Source organism: Gopherus evgoodei, chromosome 1, assembly GCF_007399415.2.
Source record: "Gopherus evgoodei ecotype Sinaloan lineage chromosome 1, rGopEvg1_v1.p, whole genome shotgun sequence".
NCBI lineage: Eukaryota > Metazoa > Chordata > Testudines > Testudinidae > Gopherus > Gopherus evgoodei.
Genome location: NC_044322.1, coordinates 112,757,976 through 112,775,370, shown reverse-complemented (window position 1 = coordinate 112,775,370; position 17,395 = coordinate 112,757,976). Strand labels below are relative to the sequence as shown.

Genomic DNA, 17,395 nt, shown 5'->3' with positions numbered 1-17,395 from the left:
CGGTATCCCTGGGAACCATTATGCCATCCTTGCCTCCTGGGGGCTACTATGCCGCCCTTGATATGAAGGACGCGTACTTTCGCAACGCCATCTTCCCTCCGCACAGGAGATACCTCCACTTTCTAGCCAACTGGTTTACGGCCATAGTCGCCGCCTACCTTTGCTGATGTCGGATATGCGTTTTTCCGTATCTGGACGATTCGCTTATCCGAGGAGACTCTGAGACACAAACCACTCAGCGCGTGGGCATCATCACGATCTTATTCACAGGTCAAGGCCTGATGATTACTATAGAGCAATCCACTCTGGTTCCCACGCAGAGGTTGGACTTCCTAGGGGCTATCCTGGTCTCCTACCTAGCCGGAGCCTGCTTATCACAACTGCGTTTTAGGCGATGGCAACAATCATCTGAGGTCTGCAGGCTTTCCCAACGACCTCGGCTCGTACTTGTCTCAGTCTCCTGGGTCCATGGCTGCCCGCAAGTTTGTATCCAAACACGCCAAGCTCCGCCTCCGTCCTCTCCAAGTCCGGCTCACCTCGGCGTACCACCCGGACAGGGAGCCAATGGTCATGGTAGTCACCGTTCCCTCGAGAACCTTAGGCTCCCTAGAGTGGTGGCTAACTCCCTCCCTGGTGTGGGCAGGGATGCGGTTCCATCCGCCCCAGCCCTCACTGCCCCTGACGACGGACACGTCATCTCTCTGCTCGAGTGCTCATGGTCACCTCCGAGCTTAAGGCCTTTGGTCTTCTCGGGAGCTGGCATTTCACATCAATGCCCCCAAAATGAGAGTAGTCCGCCTGGCATGCCAGGGGTTCCAGCGGCAGCTGTGAGGCCGTGGTATCTCGGTGTTTACAGCCAACACAACGGCCATGTGCTTCATAAATAACCAGGGGGGGACCTCCCCCCTTTTGTCAGGAGGCCATCCATTTCCGGGACTTTTGCATGGCCCACTCGATGGAGCTGGTGACGTCCTTTCTCCCAGGCGTTCGGAACGTCTTGGCGCTTTGACTCAGCAGGTCTTTCCTGTCTTACGAGTGATCACTCTCCCCCATGTGAGGCGTTCTGCTTTCCAGAAGTGGAGATGTTTCCTCACATAGACCTGTTTGCTCACCGTGAGAGCAGAAAATGCCAGATGTTCTGCTCCTTCCAAGGTCTCTCCTCGGGATCGATCTTGGACGCATTCCTGATGCCGTGGAAAGGCCAACTCCGTTATGCCTTCCCACTGTTCCCACTGGTTCTTTAGGTCCTGCTCAAACTCCGCAGGGGCAGAGCGCGCATCATCATGATCACTCCAGAGTGGTCCAGGCAGCACTGATATACCACGTTGCTCGGCCTGTCAATAACCAACCCAATTACCCTGCCACCCCACCCAGACCTCATCACTCAGGGCAACGACAGGCTTAGTCACCCGGACCTGCAGCCTCTTCGCCTCACGGTGTGGCTGCTGCGTAACTGAGCCGGGGTGACAGGAAGCCTTCCACCTGGTCAAGTACTGGGCCAGGTGGAAGCGTTTCTTCTACAGCTGCAATACGCTCGATCTTGCTCCTGCTGAGGTCTCGATCCCCTCTATTTGGCCTGCCTCTGGCCTTCAGCTGCAGGACCTGGCAGTATCATCGCTGAGGATACACTCAGCGGCCATCTCTACCTTCCAGCCAGGCTAAGGTGGACGTTCCGCTATAGGTTCGAGGTCCCTCAAGGGCTTGGAGCGCTTGCACCCTCGGGTGCGCCGCCCAGTCCCAACCTGGGACCTCAACCTAGTTTTAGCCAGACGTATGTCTCCCCCATTTGAGCCGTTCACGAATGGCCCTCTGCTATACCTGTCTTGGACGACAACTTTCCTCGTAGCTGTTACATCGGCCAGACGGGTCTCCGAGCTCAGAGCTCTTACGGTGGCTTTCCTCCCTAAGGTGGTTTCGGCCTTTCATGTTACCCACAGCTCAACGCAATGGGCACAACCATTGCACTCCTTGGACATCTGTGGAGTGCTCGCATTTATATTGCGCTGACAGAGCCATTTCGTAAGGTGCCCCAGCTCTGTCACGGTAGCGGGCCAAAGGGAGGGCTTGCTTGTTTTCCTCTCAGAGGATCTCATCTTGGGTGATGGCGTACATCTGCACTTGTTATGATTTGGCTCATATTTCCCCAAGCCACATCATCGTACACTCTACCAGGGCTCAGGCTTCATCTGCCGCCTTGCTGGCTCGTGTTCCTACCCACGAGATCTGTCGCGCAGCTCCATTGGTCCTCGGTCCATACCTTTGCTTCGCAGTATGCCCTGGTTCAACAGTCAAGAGAGGCTGTAGCCTCCGGCTCAGCAGTTTTCATTCTGCCACATTTCACTCCGACCCCACTGCCTACGTAAGGCTTGGGATTCACCTAACTGGAATGGATATGAGCAATCACTCGAAGAAGAAAAGACGGTTACTCACCTTTGTAACTATTGTTCTTCGAGATGTGTTGCTCATATCCATTCCACACCCGCCCTCCTTCCCCACTGTCGGAGTAGCCGGCAAGAAGGAACTGAGGAGCGGGCGGGCCGGCAGGGGTATATATCAAGTGCCATGATGGCGCCACTCTAGGGGGCGACCTGCCGGCCCACTGAGTTGCTAGGGTAAAAGTTTTCCGACGAATGTGCACGTGCGGCGCACACACCTAACTGGAATGGATATGAGCAACACATCTCGAAGAACAACAGTTACAAAGGTGAGTAACCGTCTTTCCATAACACTGGTGTCCACAGACTTCTGAAAATACAGTGTGTATTTTTACTGTTAGGTTTACAATTCAGTGGTTGCATAACACACAGTATTGCATAAAACAATTTTCTTCAGTATCCAAAAGTTCTCTATTTTTTTTCTGTTTTCCTGTTCAGTTGTTTCTTTCACTTCCGCTATTTACTTTCATGTCTTTTTCACGTAAATATTGACTATATGTGCAATGACTGGCCATCTCAATCTTTCAAAACTCAAATCTGTCACCTTTAGCAAATTCACCTGTACTTAACCTGCCAGGGTTAAAAAAATAAAAATAAAAAGTTTCTCCTGAATTTGGGTTTTCCTTCCTGAATGTTGGCACCCAGTGACAAAGCTGGGCATTGCTAATAACAAATATAATTGTATGTATCATAAAAAAAATAGATTCATGTATACATCTACATTTGCTGTCTTGCTATATCATTTATAATCTTAGCTCCATGTATATTTTGAGCAAAATACTGAAAAAGCATTATTTTGCTGCCTGTACTATGTCAATATGGAATGCTACAAATACTCTTTGAAATCTCTTTCACTAAAGATATTTTTCCGTTTGTATCATTTGTAGGAACAAATTTGTTGAATTTGATATGAAGCCTGTCTGCAAGAAATGCTATGAGAAGTTTCCTTTGGAGCTGAAGAAAAGATTGAAGAAACTAGCTGAAACTTTAGGGAGGAAGTAAAGCCTCCTTCTAATCTCATCTTCCTGTGCAAAAACAAGAAAATATTACAGCTATTACTTGACTTTTATTTTATTTTTCTTTGAGGCTGCAATTTAGCAATACATAAGCAAAAAAAATGAGTTTCCTTGATGCATGACTAGCTTCATACTAAAGTACTTTCCTCATCTCCTGCAAAACATGCATCTAAAACCCCCCTACATTTTATATAAACCTCATAACTGGCAAAAACAAAATATATCTTCAATTCTGTATTTGATATTTACATGTATACGTATTTGTTGATATGTAGGTTGTACTTGCATAGTAAATTGTAGATACAGATTCATGTTAAACTCTTATGGCTCTGGTACTGCAGTGGGATCTGCCTTGTACCCACTGATATCAGTGGGATTCTGTGCAGACATAAGATCTGCTTGTGCATATCCTGCATGGACTTAACAGACAAGCCTAGCTTTCTGTACACAAAGAGTGCCGTTGAAGTTAATGGTAATACTCATGCACAGAATTAAGCATGTTTGTAAGTCTTTAAATGACTGTAGCATCCCTTTTTATGGAACTATTCATTTTTTAGATTCAGATCCAAGTAGTCATTATGAAGCCTTATTTTAAATGTCTCTGAAGAAAGTCAGACTTCTAAGTGCAACCACTGCAAAAGTGTAGTGCCTTTAATAGATAATTCTTACATAATTAATCTTTGTATATCAGACTTAAAAGTTGTAATGGAAATACAGAAAACATATTCCTGTTGCAAGAAATATGCATATTCAGAGCTACCTGAATTTTGCTATGTTCCGTTTAAAATAATCCAATAACGTTCATGAGTGTTTTTGTATTTTACTTACATTTTGTGCCTTATTCTTCTGTATCTTTCACAATAGTATTCCAAAAATTTGATGCATTAAATATATATACAGTTTTATTTTTATTTTATATTTTTATGCAGAAAATGTATACCAGGTATTATAAGAGATAATACGCTTTAACTACTTCAACTCTGTAAGACGTATGCGTTGTTTTTTTCAAATATTGAGAACACCTGAATTTAAAAAAAATACATTATGTTGCTTCTAGGCTGAATTAATTTTTTTAAGAGTACATGAAATAATTCTCTTTCATCTCTTAATGTTACTTTTACACCACTGAGTGTATGTATAAATAGTCTATCCTGGAAGGTGCTGAGCACCTTCAGCTTCCATGTCAGCCTTGAAGGACTGGGTCCAAACTGATCAGAATTCCCTATAACATACTTCTAAGTCTTATGCTATTCATTTGTATTCATAAAGGATCTGGGGGGGCTTCCCTTCCTTTAGAAAAGTGCAGTAGTATGGCAAACTTGTTTAACAAAATTAATAAATATTTTTTTCCTTTACTATAGCAACCTAAACAGATTGTATAGGATTATATTCTACCAACTAAAGTTTCATTTCATATCTTTAAGAAAAAATATCCCTTAGTTGGTTTAAATGCTAAGCTTCCCAGTGTGATTAATAAAGACTATAGAATACAACTTGTCTGACTTTTTCCTAAAGGGATGTTTGGTTGTGAAGGTGAAAGACCCCGTATATGTTGTCTTATTGTAGCCCCGTATATGTTCTCTAATATGTAGCCTTATTAGTGCTACACAGAGTACCGCCCACAGTTTGTTGTGTTATTGAACTGTCAGAAGTGATTCCATAGTTAAGGCTGTATTTCCCTTACTGTACTTTTCCCTTAAAGCAGAACTACAGTCCGTCTATTTCCGACTTTAATAAATTACTTTAGCTTTTAAATTTCAGATACTGTTCAGTGGATAGTTGAACTGTCTAGGAAATGTTTCAGATAAAATACATGCTAACTTTTCCTAAAATAAAATAATTTAAAATAGGCTAGTTTTGAAATCTACCCCTGAATGCTGCCCACCCTCATCCAACACACAGTCAGTCACCATACATTTTCACATTAGCACACGGGTCACATTGGATATTTAACAACTATGCAGAATAAATTTATCTTCCTTACTCATTATAATCAAAACTAGAAAAGACCAAGGAACTTCAGAGGGCCCAACTCTAACTAGTGAGCAGCTAACATGATCCCATATCAGAGGGGTAGCCGTGTTAGTCTGAATCTGTAAAAAGCAACAGAGAGTCCTGTGGCACCTTATAGACTAACAGACGTATTGGAGCATAAGCTTTCGTGGGTGAATACCCACTTCGTCGGATGCATGATCCCATATGAAATTCACTGATGAGAAATGCAAGGTAATAAACATTGAAAAGTAAGTTAAATCCATACACTTATTGAGTTCTAAGTTAACTGTAACATATCAGGAAAAAGACCTGGGCATCACTGAGGACATCATCATGTGGCAGCGGTACTGTGTAAATGTTATAATATATGCAGTGGTGAGCTGGAGCCGGTTTGCAGGAACCAGTTGTTACATTTAGAAATGCTTTTAGAACTGGTTGTTCCAGGACAACCGGTTCTAAAAAAGCTTTTAAATTTAACAAAACCTCGGGCAGCTGTCCACCCCGCCCCTGGCCCCAGTTCACATCCTCCTCCTCCCCTGAACGCTCCGCCCTCTTCCTCCTCCCCCTCCCCTGCTTCCCACGAATCAGATGTTCACGGGAAGCCTGAAACAAGCAGTAGGCAGGTAAGCTGGGGCTGGAGGCACGAGGAGGGCTCCAGGGAGGCACGGCGCGGCCCTGTCTGGCTCCCCTTGGCCCTGGCCTGGCTCTGGCTGAGCGCCCCTGCCCGGTCCCAGCCAAGCACCCCCGGCTCTGGCCGCAGCGGCTCCGGCCCGGCCCGGGGAATCGGGCCCCGCAGCGCCGGTCCCGGTCTCGGCTGAGTGGATCGAGCCCAGGGAGTCGAGTCCCGTGGCGCCTGTCCCGGTCGAGTGGCTCCGGTCTGGCCCAGGGAGTCGGGCCCCACAGTGCCAGTGCCGGTGCCGGTCCCGGCCAAGTGGCTCCGGCCCAGCCCGGGGAGTCGGGCCCTGCAGTGCCAGTCCTGGTCCCGGCCGAGCAGCTCCGGCCCGGGGAGTCGGACCCCGCAGCGCTGGTCCCAGTCCCGGCCGAGCGGACCCAGCCCGGCCTGGCTCGGGCCCCGCAGTCCCAGTCCCAGCCGAGTGGACCTGGCTCGGCTCGGGCCCCGCGGCACCGGTCCCGGTCCTGGCCGAGCGGACCTGGCCCTGGCCAGAGGCAGTGCGGTAAGGGGGCAGGCAACAGGGAGGGGGTGTTCGAAGAGGGTACGGGAGTTCGGTGGGTTGTGGGGGAGTGGATAGGGGTCGGGGCGGTCAGAGGGCAGGGAACGGGGGATTGAATGGGGGCAAGAGTCCCAGGGGGCAGTCAGGAAAGAGCAGGGGTTGGATGAGGCGGTGGGGGTGTCATAAACAGATAGTTAAGAGTTAACGTCTCTTTTACCTGTAAAGGGTTAACAAGCTCAGTGAACCTGGCTGACACCTGACCAAAGGACCAATCGAGGGACAAGATACTTCCAAATCTTGGTGGAGGGAAGTCTTTGTTTGTGCTGTTTGTTTTGTTTTTATTCGCTCTTGGGGCTAAGAGAGACCAGACGTGCAACCAGATCTGTCTCCATTCTTTCTAACAGTCTCTCATGTTCAGAATAGTAAGTACTGGCTAGAAAAGGCGAATTAGTTTTATGTTTGTTTTCTTAATTTGCAAATGTGTATTTTGCTGGAAGGGTAGTTTACCTCTGTTTGCTGTAACTTGTATCTTAGGTTAGGGGGGAGGGAGTCCCTCTAGTCTATGTATAAGCTTAGACCCTGTAAACATTTTCCATCTTGGTTTTATAGAGATAATTTTTACTTTTTTCTTTCTTTAATTAAAAGCTTTCTTTTTTAAGAATCTGATTGATTTTTTCCTTGTGTAAGACCCAAGGGAATTGGGTCTGAACTCACCAGGGATTGGTAGGGGGAAGGAAGGAGGGGGAAATGTTAATTCCTCTCTGTTTTAAGATTCAAGGAGTTTGTATCACAGTGATCTCTCAGGGAAAGTCTGGGAGGGGGAAAGGTTTATTTTCCCTTGTTATAAGACCCAAGGGGTTTGGGGTCTTGGGTCCCCCAGGGAAGGTTTTGGGGGGACAGGAAGTGTACCAAAACACTATATTTTTGTTTGGTGGCAGCGCTATCAGATCTAAGCTAGGAATTAAGCTTAGAAGGGTACATGCAGGTCCCCACTTTCTGGACGCTAAAGCTCAAAGTGGGAATAATACCTTGACAGGGGGGCAGTCAGGGACAAAGAGAAGGGGTGGTTGGATGGGACAGGGGTCCCAGGGGGCCATCAGGAATGAGAGGAGGGGTTGGATGGGGCAGCAAGGGGCAGTCAGGACAGGGAATGGGGGTGGATGGGTCAGGGGTCCCGGGGGTGTCAAGGAACATAGGGGGTTGGATGGGGCATGACCTCGTGGGGTGAGGAGGAGGGAACCTGTTAATATTTTGGCAGCTCATCACTGAATATATGTACATAATTGGTAGCATACCCTGACCTGCCATTTAGTCCTAGTCACTTCTCTTTATCATGCTAAGATCCACAGGTCAATTAGAACAGGTATTTTAGCATGGGGGACAGCTTGGCAGCAGAACCAGACCTGTCTGTCACTGGCTCTCCTTGAAGTTCCTTCTGGTTTTATCTGCTACCCCAGCGGAGTCCCAACTAAAGATAAACATAGCTATCATCCCTGGTTGTGAGGGACTCAGTGTTTCAAAGAGGATTTTCCTTTTTTACCTGAAAGGAATGGCCTCTTCGTTAAACAGGCCTTTTACAGGCAGCCACATCCAAGCAGGTGTCACCTCATCTCCCTCCCATGTATGAAATGTCAGCATGAGCCCTCCAATAATGACAATCAATAAAAACAAAAGTATTAAATGTTATTTGACACACTTAATGTGCAGTCTCAAGAATTGCTAACATGGATGGACTGTATCACAAGCCAAACAGCTTCTCCCTGAAAAACATATGGGGTCCTATCTCTTTAATGCAGATACACAGGGTCTAATTACTGAGATCAGACAACTCAGGCAAATCAGTTCCTAAACTGTCTTAGCGCTACAATGGGAAACGTTATGGAAAGTGGAGCTATTCAGAATCATCACAAAACCAGATGTACAGTCCTGGCTCCTGCCAGATGCTACAGAAGGAATACAGATCATTTGGCAAGTTGAAGCAGCCCCTGAAGTATGAGAGAGAATACCATTTTGCAAGTCACAGCTGGAACAAATCCAAGGTGCTGAGGCAAAGTCAGCAGTTGTCCTCAGTTGTCTCAAACCAATCTGCATGACTTCCAACAAGCCCTGTCTCAAGTTAGCGCCCCGCCCAAAATTTGTTCCACACTTTCAGTTTGGAAGCAAATGGCTTCTTATGGCTTTGGTCAAAATGAGGACAGTGGACATACTCTAGTGGTGCAAGAATCAAAGCCACAGTTTTGTTTCTTCCTTATCTCAAGCAGGCCATAGAAACGTGTGGACATGAATGAAACCATCCATCATCTATAGGCCCTACCAATTTCATGGGCCATTTTGGTCAATTGCATGGTCATAGGATTTTAAAAATCATAAATTTCATGATTTCACCTATTTAAATATGAAATTTCACCAAAAAAGGAGTTATGGGGGGAGGGGGGTTGCAGTACTGCTACCCTCACTTCTGTGCTGCTGCTGGTGGTGGCGCTGCCTTCAGAGCTGGGCAGTTGGAGAGCAGTGGCTGCTGGCTGGGAGCCCAGTTTTCATAGAATCATAGACTTTAAGGTAAGAAAGAACCATTATAATCGTCTAGTCTGACCTAAGGCAGAACCACCACTAGAAGTAAGGGTAGCATGGTATGGTATTGTCACCCTTAATTCTAGGCTGCTACCTGCAGAGCTGGGCCCTCAGTCAGCAGCCACCACTCTCTGGCTGCCCAGAAGCCAGCAGCACTGAAGTAAGGGTAGCAATACCATACCATGCCATCCTTATTTCTGTGCTGCTGCTGGTGAGATGCTGCGTTTAGAGCTGGGCGCCAGCCAACAGCCACCGCTCTCCAACCATCCAGATCTGAAGGCAGTACAGAAGTAAGGGTGGCAATACCGTGACCACCCCTCCCAAAATAATCTTCCAACTCCCTTTTGGGTCAGATGCACAATTTGAGAAATGCCGGTCTCCCCCATGAAATCTGTATAGTAGAGGGTAAAATCACATAAAAGACCAGATTTCACAGTCCATGATGCATTTTTCATGGCCAGGAATTTGATAGGGCTCTAATCATGTACTTCAGAGCACTACAACCAATTCCACATCAACGGTTGTTCCTCATTCTATGCCGAGGACCAGGAACAAACAGGGCTCCATCTGAAACATCTAAACAAGTTCCTAAAGGAGGTGTACTTTCATATTCCCAGTTTCCATCCACCAGACAATTCACTTGCTTTATATATAGATGGTAGGTTGTATCCCACCCCAAATTCTGATTATTTGATCTGACACATGCTCCCAAGGTCTCTTACAGCAGTGGCTCTCAGCCTTTCCAAACTACTGTCCCCCTTTCAGGAGTCAGATTTGTCTTGTGTACCCACAAGTTTCACTTCACTTAAAAAGTACTTTCTTACAAAATCAAACATAAAAATACAAATGTATCACAGTACAATATCACAGAAAAAATGCTTATTTTCCCCTTAATACCATGGAATGTAAATATTGTACTTATATTTCAGTGTACAGTATATACAGCAGTATAAGTCATTGTTGGAATGAAATTTGTTTGTACTGACTTTGCTAGTGCTTTTTATGTAACCTGCTGTAAAACTAGGCAAATATCCAAATGAGCTGATGTATTACCCCCTGGAAGACCTCTGTGTACCCCAGGGAGGCATGTATGCCTGATTGAAAACCATTGTCTTACCAGATCATGTATTAATACTGGGTTTAAGGAAGAAGGAGCTTGACTCCTATTTCTTCCTGGATATTTTGCTGGTCAGGGTGCTGTACAGAGAGAGAGCTGAAGGAAACACTTATACAGTTGCTGAAGTAGCTTGGACTCATGATAAACACATCATAATGGCTCCAGGTAGGCAGTCAATCACAGGCTTGCTCTGAGGATTAAGCCTATTGTGCATACATTCTAATCTCAGAAGAATATTCACTGACGATGTCCATAGTGGAAAACAATTGTCACAGACATAAACCTCTACTGGGCATGCTGATCTCATGCACAAACCGGGTTCTGTCACACACAGTTCACGAGTCCTAAGCAGCCTCTCCTCACCCCTTTCGTATCACAGAAATGCAGGGATGTAGGGGATCTTGAGACATCCTCAAGACCAGCCCCTTAACGCTGAGGCAGGACTGAGTTACCCTAGGCCACCCCCGACAGGTTCTGGTCCAACCCGGTCTTAAAACCCTCCAATGGCAGGGACACCAGGCTCTCCCTTCGACACCTGTTGCACAGTTCAACTTCCCTTAAAAGTTAAAAAAAAGTTTTATCTTGGATCTAACCCAAAGCTCCCTGGCTGCAGATTAAGCCCCGTTACTTCTCGTCCTGGCCCCAGGGGCCACAGACAATTGATCTTTGTACTAGCCCCTCAGCCCCCGATTTACACTGTTACTAGCCCAAGCAACAGTGACACGGCTCGCGCCCCCCCCCCCCCCCCCACTTATCCCTGAAGGGGCCCAGTAACAGTGGCGGTTCGCAGTTGTCCAGATCGGTTCTGGGCGCGCGCCCCCACTCTCTCCCCCCACCACCACGCCCCAGCGCTCGCTGCGATTGGCTCCCTGGGACTGTGACTGGACAAACAAGCGCCGTGAGGGCGCCGCCGCGGGCGCGAAGACAGGCGAAGAGCCAGATTCAGGACAAGACAGGAGAGAGGCGGCCACCCCTGACATGCGTAACTTCCGCTTCCGCAAGCGGTGGCGACGCACACACACGTAGCGCGCCGCGCTACGTATCCTGCGGCGGGCGGCGCTCGAGCGTCCCCCTCCCCAATCTCACGCCGGCGGGCGCAGCGCGAGCGAGGCGGCGTTTCGGTTTCGCTGAGCGAGCGGCGCCCGGAGTCCGGCGCGCGCCGCGACCATGAGGCGCAGCAAGGCCGAGGTGGAGCGGTACATCGCCTCGGTGCAGGCCGCGGCCCCTTCCCCCAAAGAGGTGAGCGGCGCGCCAGTGTCCCCGCCTCCCGTGCCCGGCGAGCTCCGCGAGGGGAGTCCCGGCCCGCCGCCCGGGTGATTCCGGGGCTGGAGTGGCGGCTTGTTCCCCAGGAGCGAGGGCCGCGGAGCGGGGCGAGTCCATCGGCGGGGCGGGGGGTGCCTGGGGGGCTGCTGGGCGCGATCTGCTCCTGGGGCCCCCTTGGCAATGGAGTGGGGTGAAGGGACTTGGTGCCAGCGAGGGGCGGCCGCGGGGGGGCTGCCCCGATCCGGCACCGGCGGGACCGCACGCAGCAGGCCCCCGCCTGTGCCAGGAAAACTGGAGGGTTAGCGAGTCACGCCTCTCTCCCTATGTGGCCTGCCTCTCTCCCTATGTGGGCCGGTTGCAAACGCCGGGCTCCTGGCGGTGGGGGTGGGGCTGGGGCTGTAGCCTAGGCTGGGGTCCCCTGACGGGTCTGAGCCATCTTCTTGGCTATGGACGCTTTGCCTTCAGCCCTTAGACCTTCCCTGTCTCCGCGGTTGGGTTGAGTTGAGGGAGAGCGATGGGATCGTGCAGGGAAGCTTGTCCTGCTGCTTCTACTAAGCAAAGGATTTAAGTCGCTAATGCAATGCTGCAGATTTGATTTGTCTGATAAACACTGGTATTGCTCTTAAAGAAAAAAACATGTAATTTAGCTTTCAGGGTTATTAATTTATAGGGCAGTAATTCAAGGGCTCAAACTCTTTTCACAGAACTTGGATCACATTTTAATAAAAAGTGGCTGACTTATCTCCCTGCTTGTTCATGGGCTTGTAACAACCCCATTGCTACTACCACAATTGTTTACATGGAATTAGCTAGCTTATCTGGTAATGCACTTTAGCAAGGAAATTTTTAGCTAGTTCTATGTCACCAGTAACTCTCTGCAGACCCCAGAAGATGTTCTCCAGATCACCAGTGGTCTAAACTGATATAGTTTAATATAGATATTTAATTCTGAAGAGCCAGAGGTCAGTCTAATGCTTAAAACATAACTGTTACAATTTGTTCTGTAGTTTTAGTCTGATCAGTAATTGTTGTATATTGCAGTGGCAGGAAATTTAACAGTGTGCTTCATAGGCACATCTGTGCGTTTAATATATAATAAGCTTTTTAGGCAGGATTTGTACACACAATATAGGTACTACCTCCTTGAAATACGCATGCAGAGATTTTGTTGATTGTGGAAGTCATAGGATTCAGATGCCTTTCACCACAGAGACAATGTTAACAGATTTACTCAATTTAAAAGTTACACCTACCACCTATTTGTTGTTACATCACACTTTTTTAAATGTTTGCTCCTGTTCACTGTGTGAAAGACCCACACAAACAGGGAATGCTGACTTTACATGGGTAACATTGTGGCTGATTGTACTGTATGTACACAGAGTAAATAATGGAAAATAGATGCTTCTCATTTTTCCTTTTTCCTGATCTTCTGTATTGTAAAATTAAGAAGGGATTTAAATTAACTATCCCTTGAAATTGTAAAGAAATGTGGCTCACCAGACCTTTTCAAACTTATCAAACACATTTGTCCAATAACATAGTATTTATGGAGAAGATTAAAAACTGAAGGTATCTTATTAAAGGGTAAAAAAAAAACCACATGCTTTTGTTCAAAAATAAATCTTTATGCTGAAACACTGAGAGAGAAATGTAATATATAGTGCATGATTTGAGAAAGTTGAGGGATTGGAAATATACCGGACCCCCGGTAGAACGCGGGATTCGGGATCCATGCATGGTACCATGTTAACGGAGGGGGCTGGGGCTTCATTACCATGACAGCCAATGTAAATAATTACATTTGGGAGCCATGGCCGCAACAGCATTCTAAAAGAACTTGCGCTATATAGGCGCGCGTTCTAGTGAGGGTCTGCTGTAGTGCTTAGAATGTAATAGGTCATCGTACATTTGCCCCGCATCTTAAATGTGATTAACATTGTATTTTTTTTCTTTTTTTTTTTTAAAAATTGATTGAGAACTTAATGATACAAACAAACCAAGGAATTCTAACCATTCTTAATTTGATCAATACCCGTTAGGTTCACTCACTCTGGGGCACCTGGCATTGGCCACTGTCGGTAGACAGGATATTGGGCTGGATGGACCTTTGGTCTGACCCAGTATGGCCGTTCTTATGTTCTGCCTCCATAGTTCATCCACTTTTCAGAGAAGCGCTCAGTGTTCAATAAAACCTTGTCCCTACATGCTTTATAGATAATTTTTTGGGTTGTCTTTATTTGCTGCTAATGTAGTGGTTCTCGAGCTGTGGTCTGTGGACCACCAATGTTCCTCAGAGCATTTGCTGGTGGCTTGCAGAGATCTGGCTGGTCATGTGATTTTTTTTGACTCTCCTTGTTTCCAGTTCATAAATTGCATTAAAGAAAATTTAAAAATACATCGAATCTTTCTAGTGTTGCACTCTCTCATAAGCAATTTCTGTAGCTGACACGAGGATGTTTCCCAATTGTGAATATGGGAAGTGATCCATAATACAATCTTTTTATGAATTATTAAAACATTTTGAGAAAATGTAAAGATTCCAGAGCTGATGCCAGTATTTCAGAAATAAGTTATGTGGACTTCCGGTAGAAATATGATAGGATCTTAGCTTGGTTTTGTTAGCATTGATGGATATGCTCTTGGAAGGAGAAGTACTTGGCCCTTTCCAGTTGGTGCCATGTTAGAGGCTTGCCAGTAGCTAATGGCTGGACCAAATTTGCATGAAGAAGTCCCAAACTTCATTATCTAAAACATTTATTTCTACTTCTGTTTTCCTTGATAGAGGAGTAGAAATTGCTGTTGGCTGAATTAATTGGTGAGGGGAAAAAAGAGCAATAATCAGTTGTTTCCATACCCTATAGGAAACAGGAGCACGGACCATTTTTTGGTTTTTTGGTCCGTGCTCCAAGGAGCTTACAGTCAAACAAAGGCAAAATAAATCCCAGGGCAAACTTAAGTCCCAAATTGCAAAGAGGGAATAAGCTTTTGCACTAAATATCCTTTTAGACAGAGATTGGTATCTATTGTGGATTTTTGCTGTGATTTTGGCCCCATCTGCTGCTTCTGGCTGTATGTTCTGAACCATTCTCCTGCAGCATCTTACAGATGAAAAGGGTGTATATTTGCTTTGTTTCTTTTTTGCTACAGTTCCAGGTAAAATTGTTTGTAGCAAAAAATACAAAAATGAGAACTTAGTGTTAATTAGCAGTTCATTTATTTTGTCATTTTTTTACCCCCTTCTTTTTGGAATGATTTCACCAGTGTCCTTTATTTATTTCCTCCTTGTTTCTCTGCGTCTTTCACCTCTTCTGGTTTTACTTCTTTCTTTGAGACTTTTCAGGGACTTCCATTTTCTTTTTATCTTGTTCATTTACCAACAACCCTTTTTTTTTTTTTTTTTTTTTTTTTTTGAAGTGATACTCATTCTCTCCTAGAAGGCCTGGAGGTGGATTTTTTTCATTATCCCATCAGTGTTGGTCCTCCACTTAACCAAAATGAGTTGCTAGAGAAATAAGGTGCTCCCTCATTCCCCTTAATGCCTGATTTTGTAGTATCTGCAGGTGCATATCACCTCTATTGGTCCAGGGAGAAAGGATCTCGAGAGTCACAAGCTGATGCTCCGCCATTAAATAAAAAGATGTAGCCTCACTGCTTTTTCTCATCTCTCCTCCCTTTTGTTCTTTCTTTCTTTTCTCAAGAAGTGCCTGTTTCTCTTCCACAGGAGGAGCCATGACAGGAGCTAGTCAGTTTCACTCATGTTCCTGCTCCAGCAATACTGTTATAGGAGCATCTGAGGCACAAGGATGATCTTCCACTGTTAGAGATACAGTGGGTGGTAGAATGGAGAGAAAGTACTTTTGGCTCCTTCTCCCTTCCCTTGCAGAACATCTGTATTAATGTCAGCTCACAACTATATCTGTGACACAAGCAGAAATTTTCCCTTTGGAGAGAACTATCAGGGAGTAATCAAGAGTAGTGTAGTTTGGGAATACTGTGGGATTCCTGTGCCATATTTAACATAAGTGTTTGATGACAGACTTGTTGCAGTATATAATTTAAGAAATTAATCATCTCCCTATTGGTGGATGGATGCATAACAAGCTTTTCTAGCAGCAAGCATATTATATTGTGGCCAAAATTATCCCATCTGGTCTTCCATTCACTGTTTTTGTTAGCTGCCTCTCATAGGTGCTCCTATTGCTTGGTTGTAATGAATTTGTCTGGTTCACTAGGTAGCCTTAATTTCCCAACTGTATGCTATCCGTATGGTATTAGGCCTTTCTCTACAAAGGTGTTATGGCGGAGAATATTATAGACTGTAATGAAAAACTGGAGTAGGGTTGATAACTCGTGTGTCTGAAGTTTAGTCACTTAGTACGGTATATGTTAACTGGGAACTTTGTCTAAGCCTTTTTGGGTAAAAAATAGAGATGTATTATATATTTTAAGCATATTTATCATAACAATGTTTTTTTTTCCCCTCCAGAAATCAATGAAAGGATTCTTTTTTGCTAAACTCTATTATGAAGCGAAAGAGTATGAACTTGCTAAAAGGTAAAGTATGTGTTGTTCTGTTTTCCAAAGAGCTTTACTGCTATAGAAATTAAATGGATACTGGTATTGTTACAAAGCAATTTCCGATGCCTAATACTGAATGATCAAAACTGTTATTTCCAGACAGTGCCGATAGCACTTACTTGATACAGATCCATTGAATCACTAATGGGGAAACCTGAAGGAAAATTGGAAATGAGGGACTGAAAAGTATTCTTTATTCAGACGGCTATCATTCAAACAGCATAGCGAAACTTTATCTTTTAGTTTCCATAAGTTTCTAAGTGATTCACAGACACAAGTCTCCCGTATTAGACATGCACATTTGCTGGCAGACAGGTAATGATGGCCCATATCAGAATAATATTGGTTAATTATTTTTTTTTGAGGTCCCAGAACAGATACCTGGAACACTCTGCTTGCTCTTTACCCTTGTAGTGCAGAGCACCAGTGAATATGTTACGTTGTTTGAGCGTCTGTTTCAGGTTTTTTTTCAGAATTATTCATTATATACTGATATGGTAACTGCTTTCTTACAGGTACATATCTACTTATCTTAATGTACAAGAGAGGGATCCCAAGGCACACAGATTTCTGGGCCAGCTCTATGAAGCTGAAGATAACATAGAAAAAGCTGTGGGTTGCTATAAGGTAGGAAGTCAAAGTGATCAAATCAAGTGATTCTTGAATTATGGACGAATCCCAGAAGGATTTCGTGTCACTTCTTATTTCTCTTCCCGCCTTAAGTTACTAGAAAGCCTCAATTTTGTAACCCATGAACCTCAGCACATGCTACGTTAACTTTGAAAAAAACTCTTCTACGAATTCGAAAACTTTCTGGCATATCTGTAGAAAAGCAGGTTTAGATCTGACATTAGTTCGCCTAATGTGCATTATAAACATAATTGTCATGAATCATTCCAGTGGTTGCTCTGGTTCTGGACAATGGCTTTTATTTCAGGGACAGGTATAACTCTCTGCTTACCCTCCCTCAAATGAACAGTTAAGAAGTAACATGCCTATGGGGGAATAATTACTTCTAACCTTGAGTGATTGACTGGCTTATGTTCTAAAGCATGAGGATTTAGTCCTTATGAACTTTATCCTGTCTAATGTAACTGGATATTCATATAAATATCTAACCCTTTAATGAATTGTAATACGATTTTTAGCTCAGTTTCTTGCAGCATTGAGTTTGAGAGACAGCTTTTTGTGATTCTTGTTATATTTTCCTCTCTTTTTCTCTCTCTCAAAATGTATATTCTCTTC

The 17,395-nt window shown here is 45.2% G+C and overlaps 2 protein-coding genes and 1 long non-coding RNA gene across 7 annotated transcripts in view; 2 read left to right on the top strand and 1 right to left on the bottom strand.

Annotated features, from left to right (window-relative positions):
* Nucleotides 1–4,944, top strand: part of LIMS1 (LIM zinc finger domain containing 1) — a 161,561-nt gene extending 156,617 nt beyond the window's left edge. For 2 of the 4 annotated variants that reach the window (XM_030569432.1, XM_030569424.1), the window contains exon 10: nt 3,323–4,944. In XM_030569432.1, coding sequence (XP_030425292.1) covers nt 3,323–3,437 — 115 coding nt within the window. In that variant the 3' untranslated portion in view covers nt 3,438–4,944. The remainder of the gene's footprint in view (nt 1–3,322) is intronic. The other 2 variants (XM_030569442.1, XM_030569406.1) reach the window with 1 other exon arrangement.
* Nucleotides 4,477–11,011, bottom strand: LOC115654733. The gene is made up of 3 exons (XR_004001249.1): nt 10,307–11,011; nt 8,022–8,261; nt 4,477–4,509 (listed from the first exon to the last, which is right to left on the bottom strand). It is a non-coding gene; the product is annotated as an uncharacterized LOC115654733 (long non-coding RNA).
* A 361-nt stretch (nt 11,012–11,372) lies between these two features.
* Nucleotides 11,373–17,395, top strand: part of RGPD4 (RANBP2 like and GRIP domain containing 4) — a 66,504-nt gene continuing 60,481 nt past the window's right edge. For both annotated transcript variants that reach the window (XM_030569391.1, XM_030569381.1), the window contains exons 1-3: nt 11,373–11,545; nt 16,059–16,126; nt 16,666–16,777. In XM_030569391.1, the coding sequence (XP_030425251.1) occupies nt 11,474–11,545; nt 16,059–16,126; nt 16,666–16,777 (252 nt within the window). In that variant the 5' untranslated portion in view covers nt 11,373–11,473. The remainder of the gene's footprint in view (nt 11,546–16,058; nt 16,127–16,665; nt 16,778–17,395) is intronic.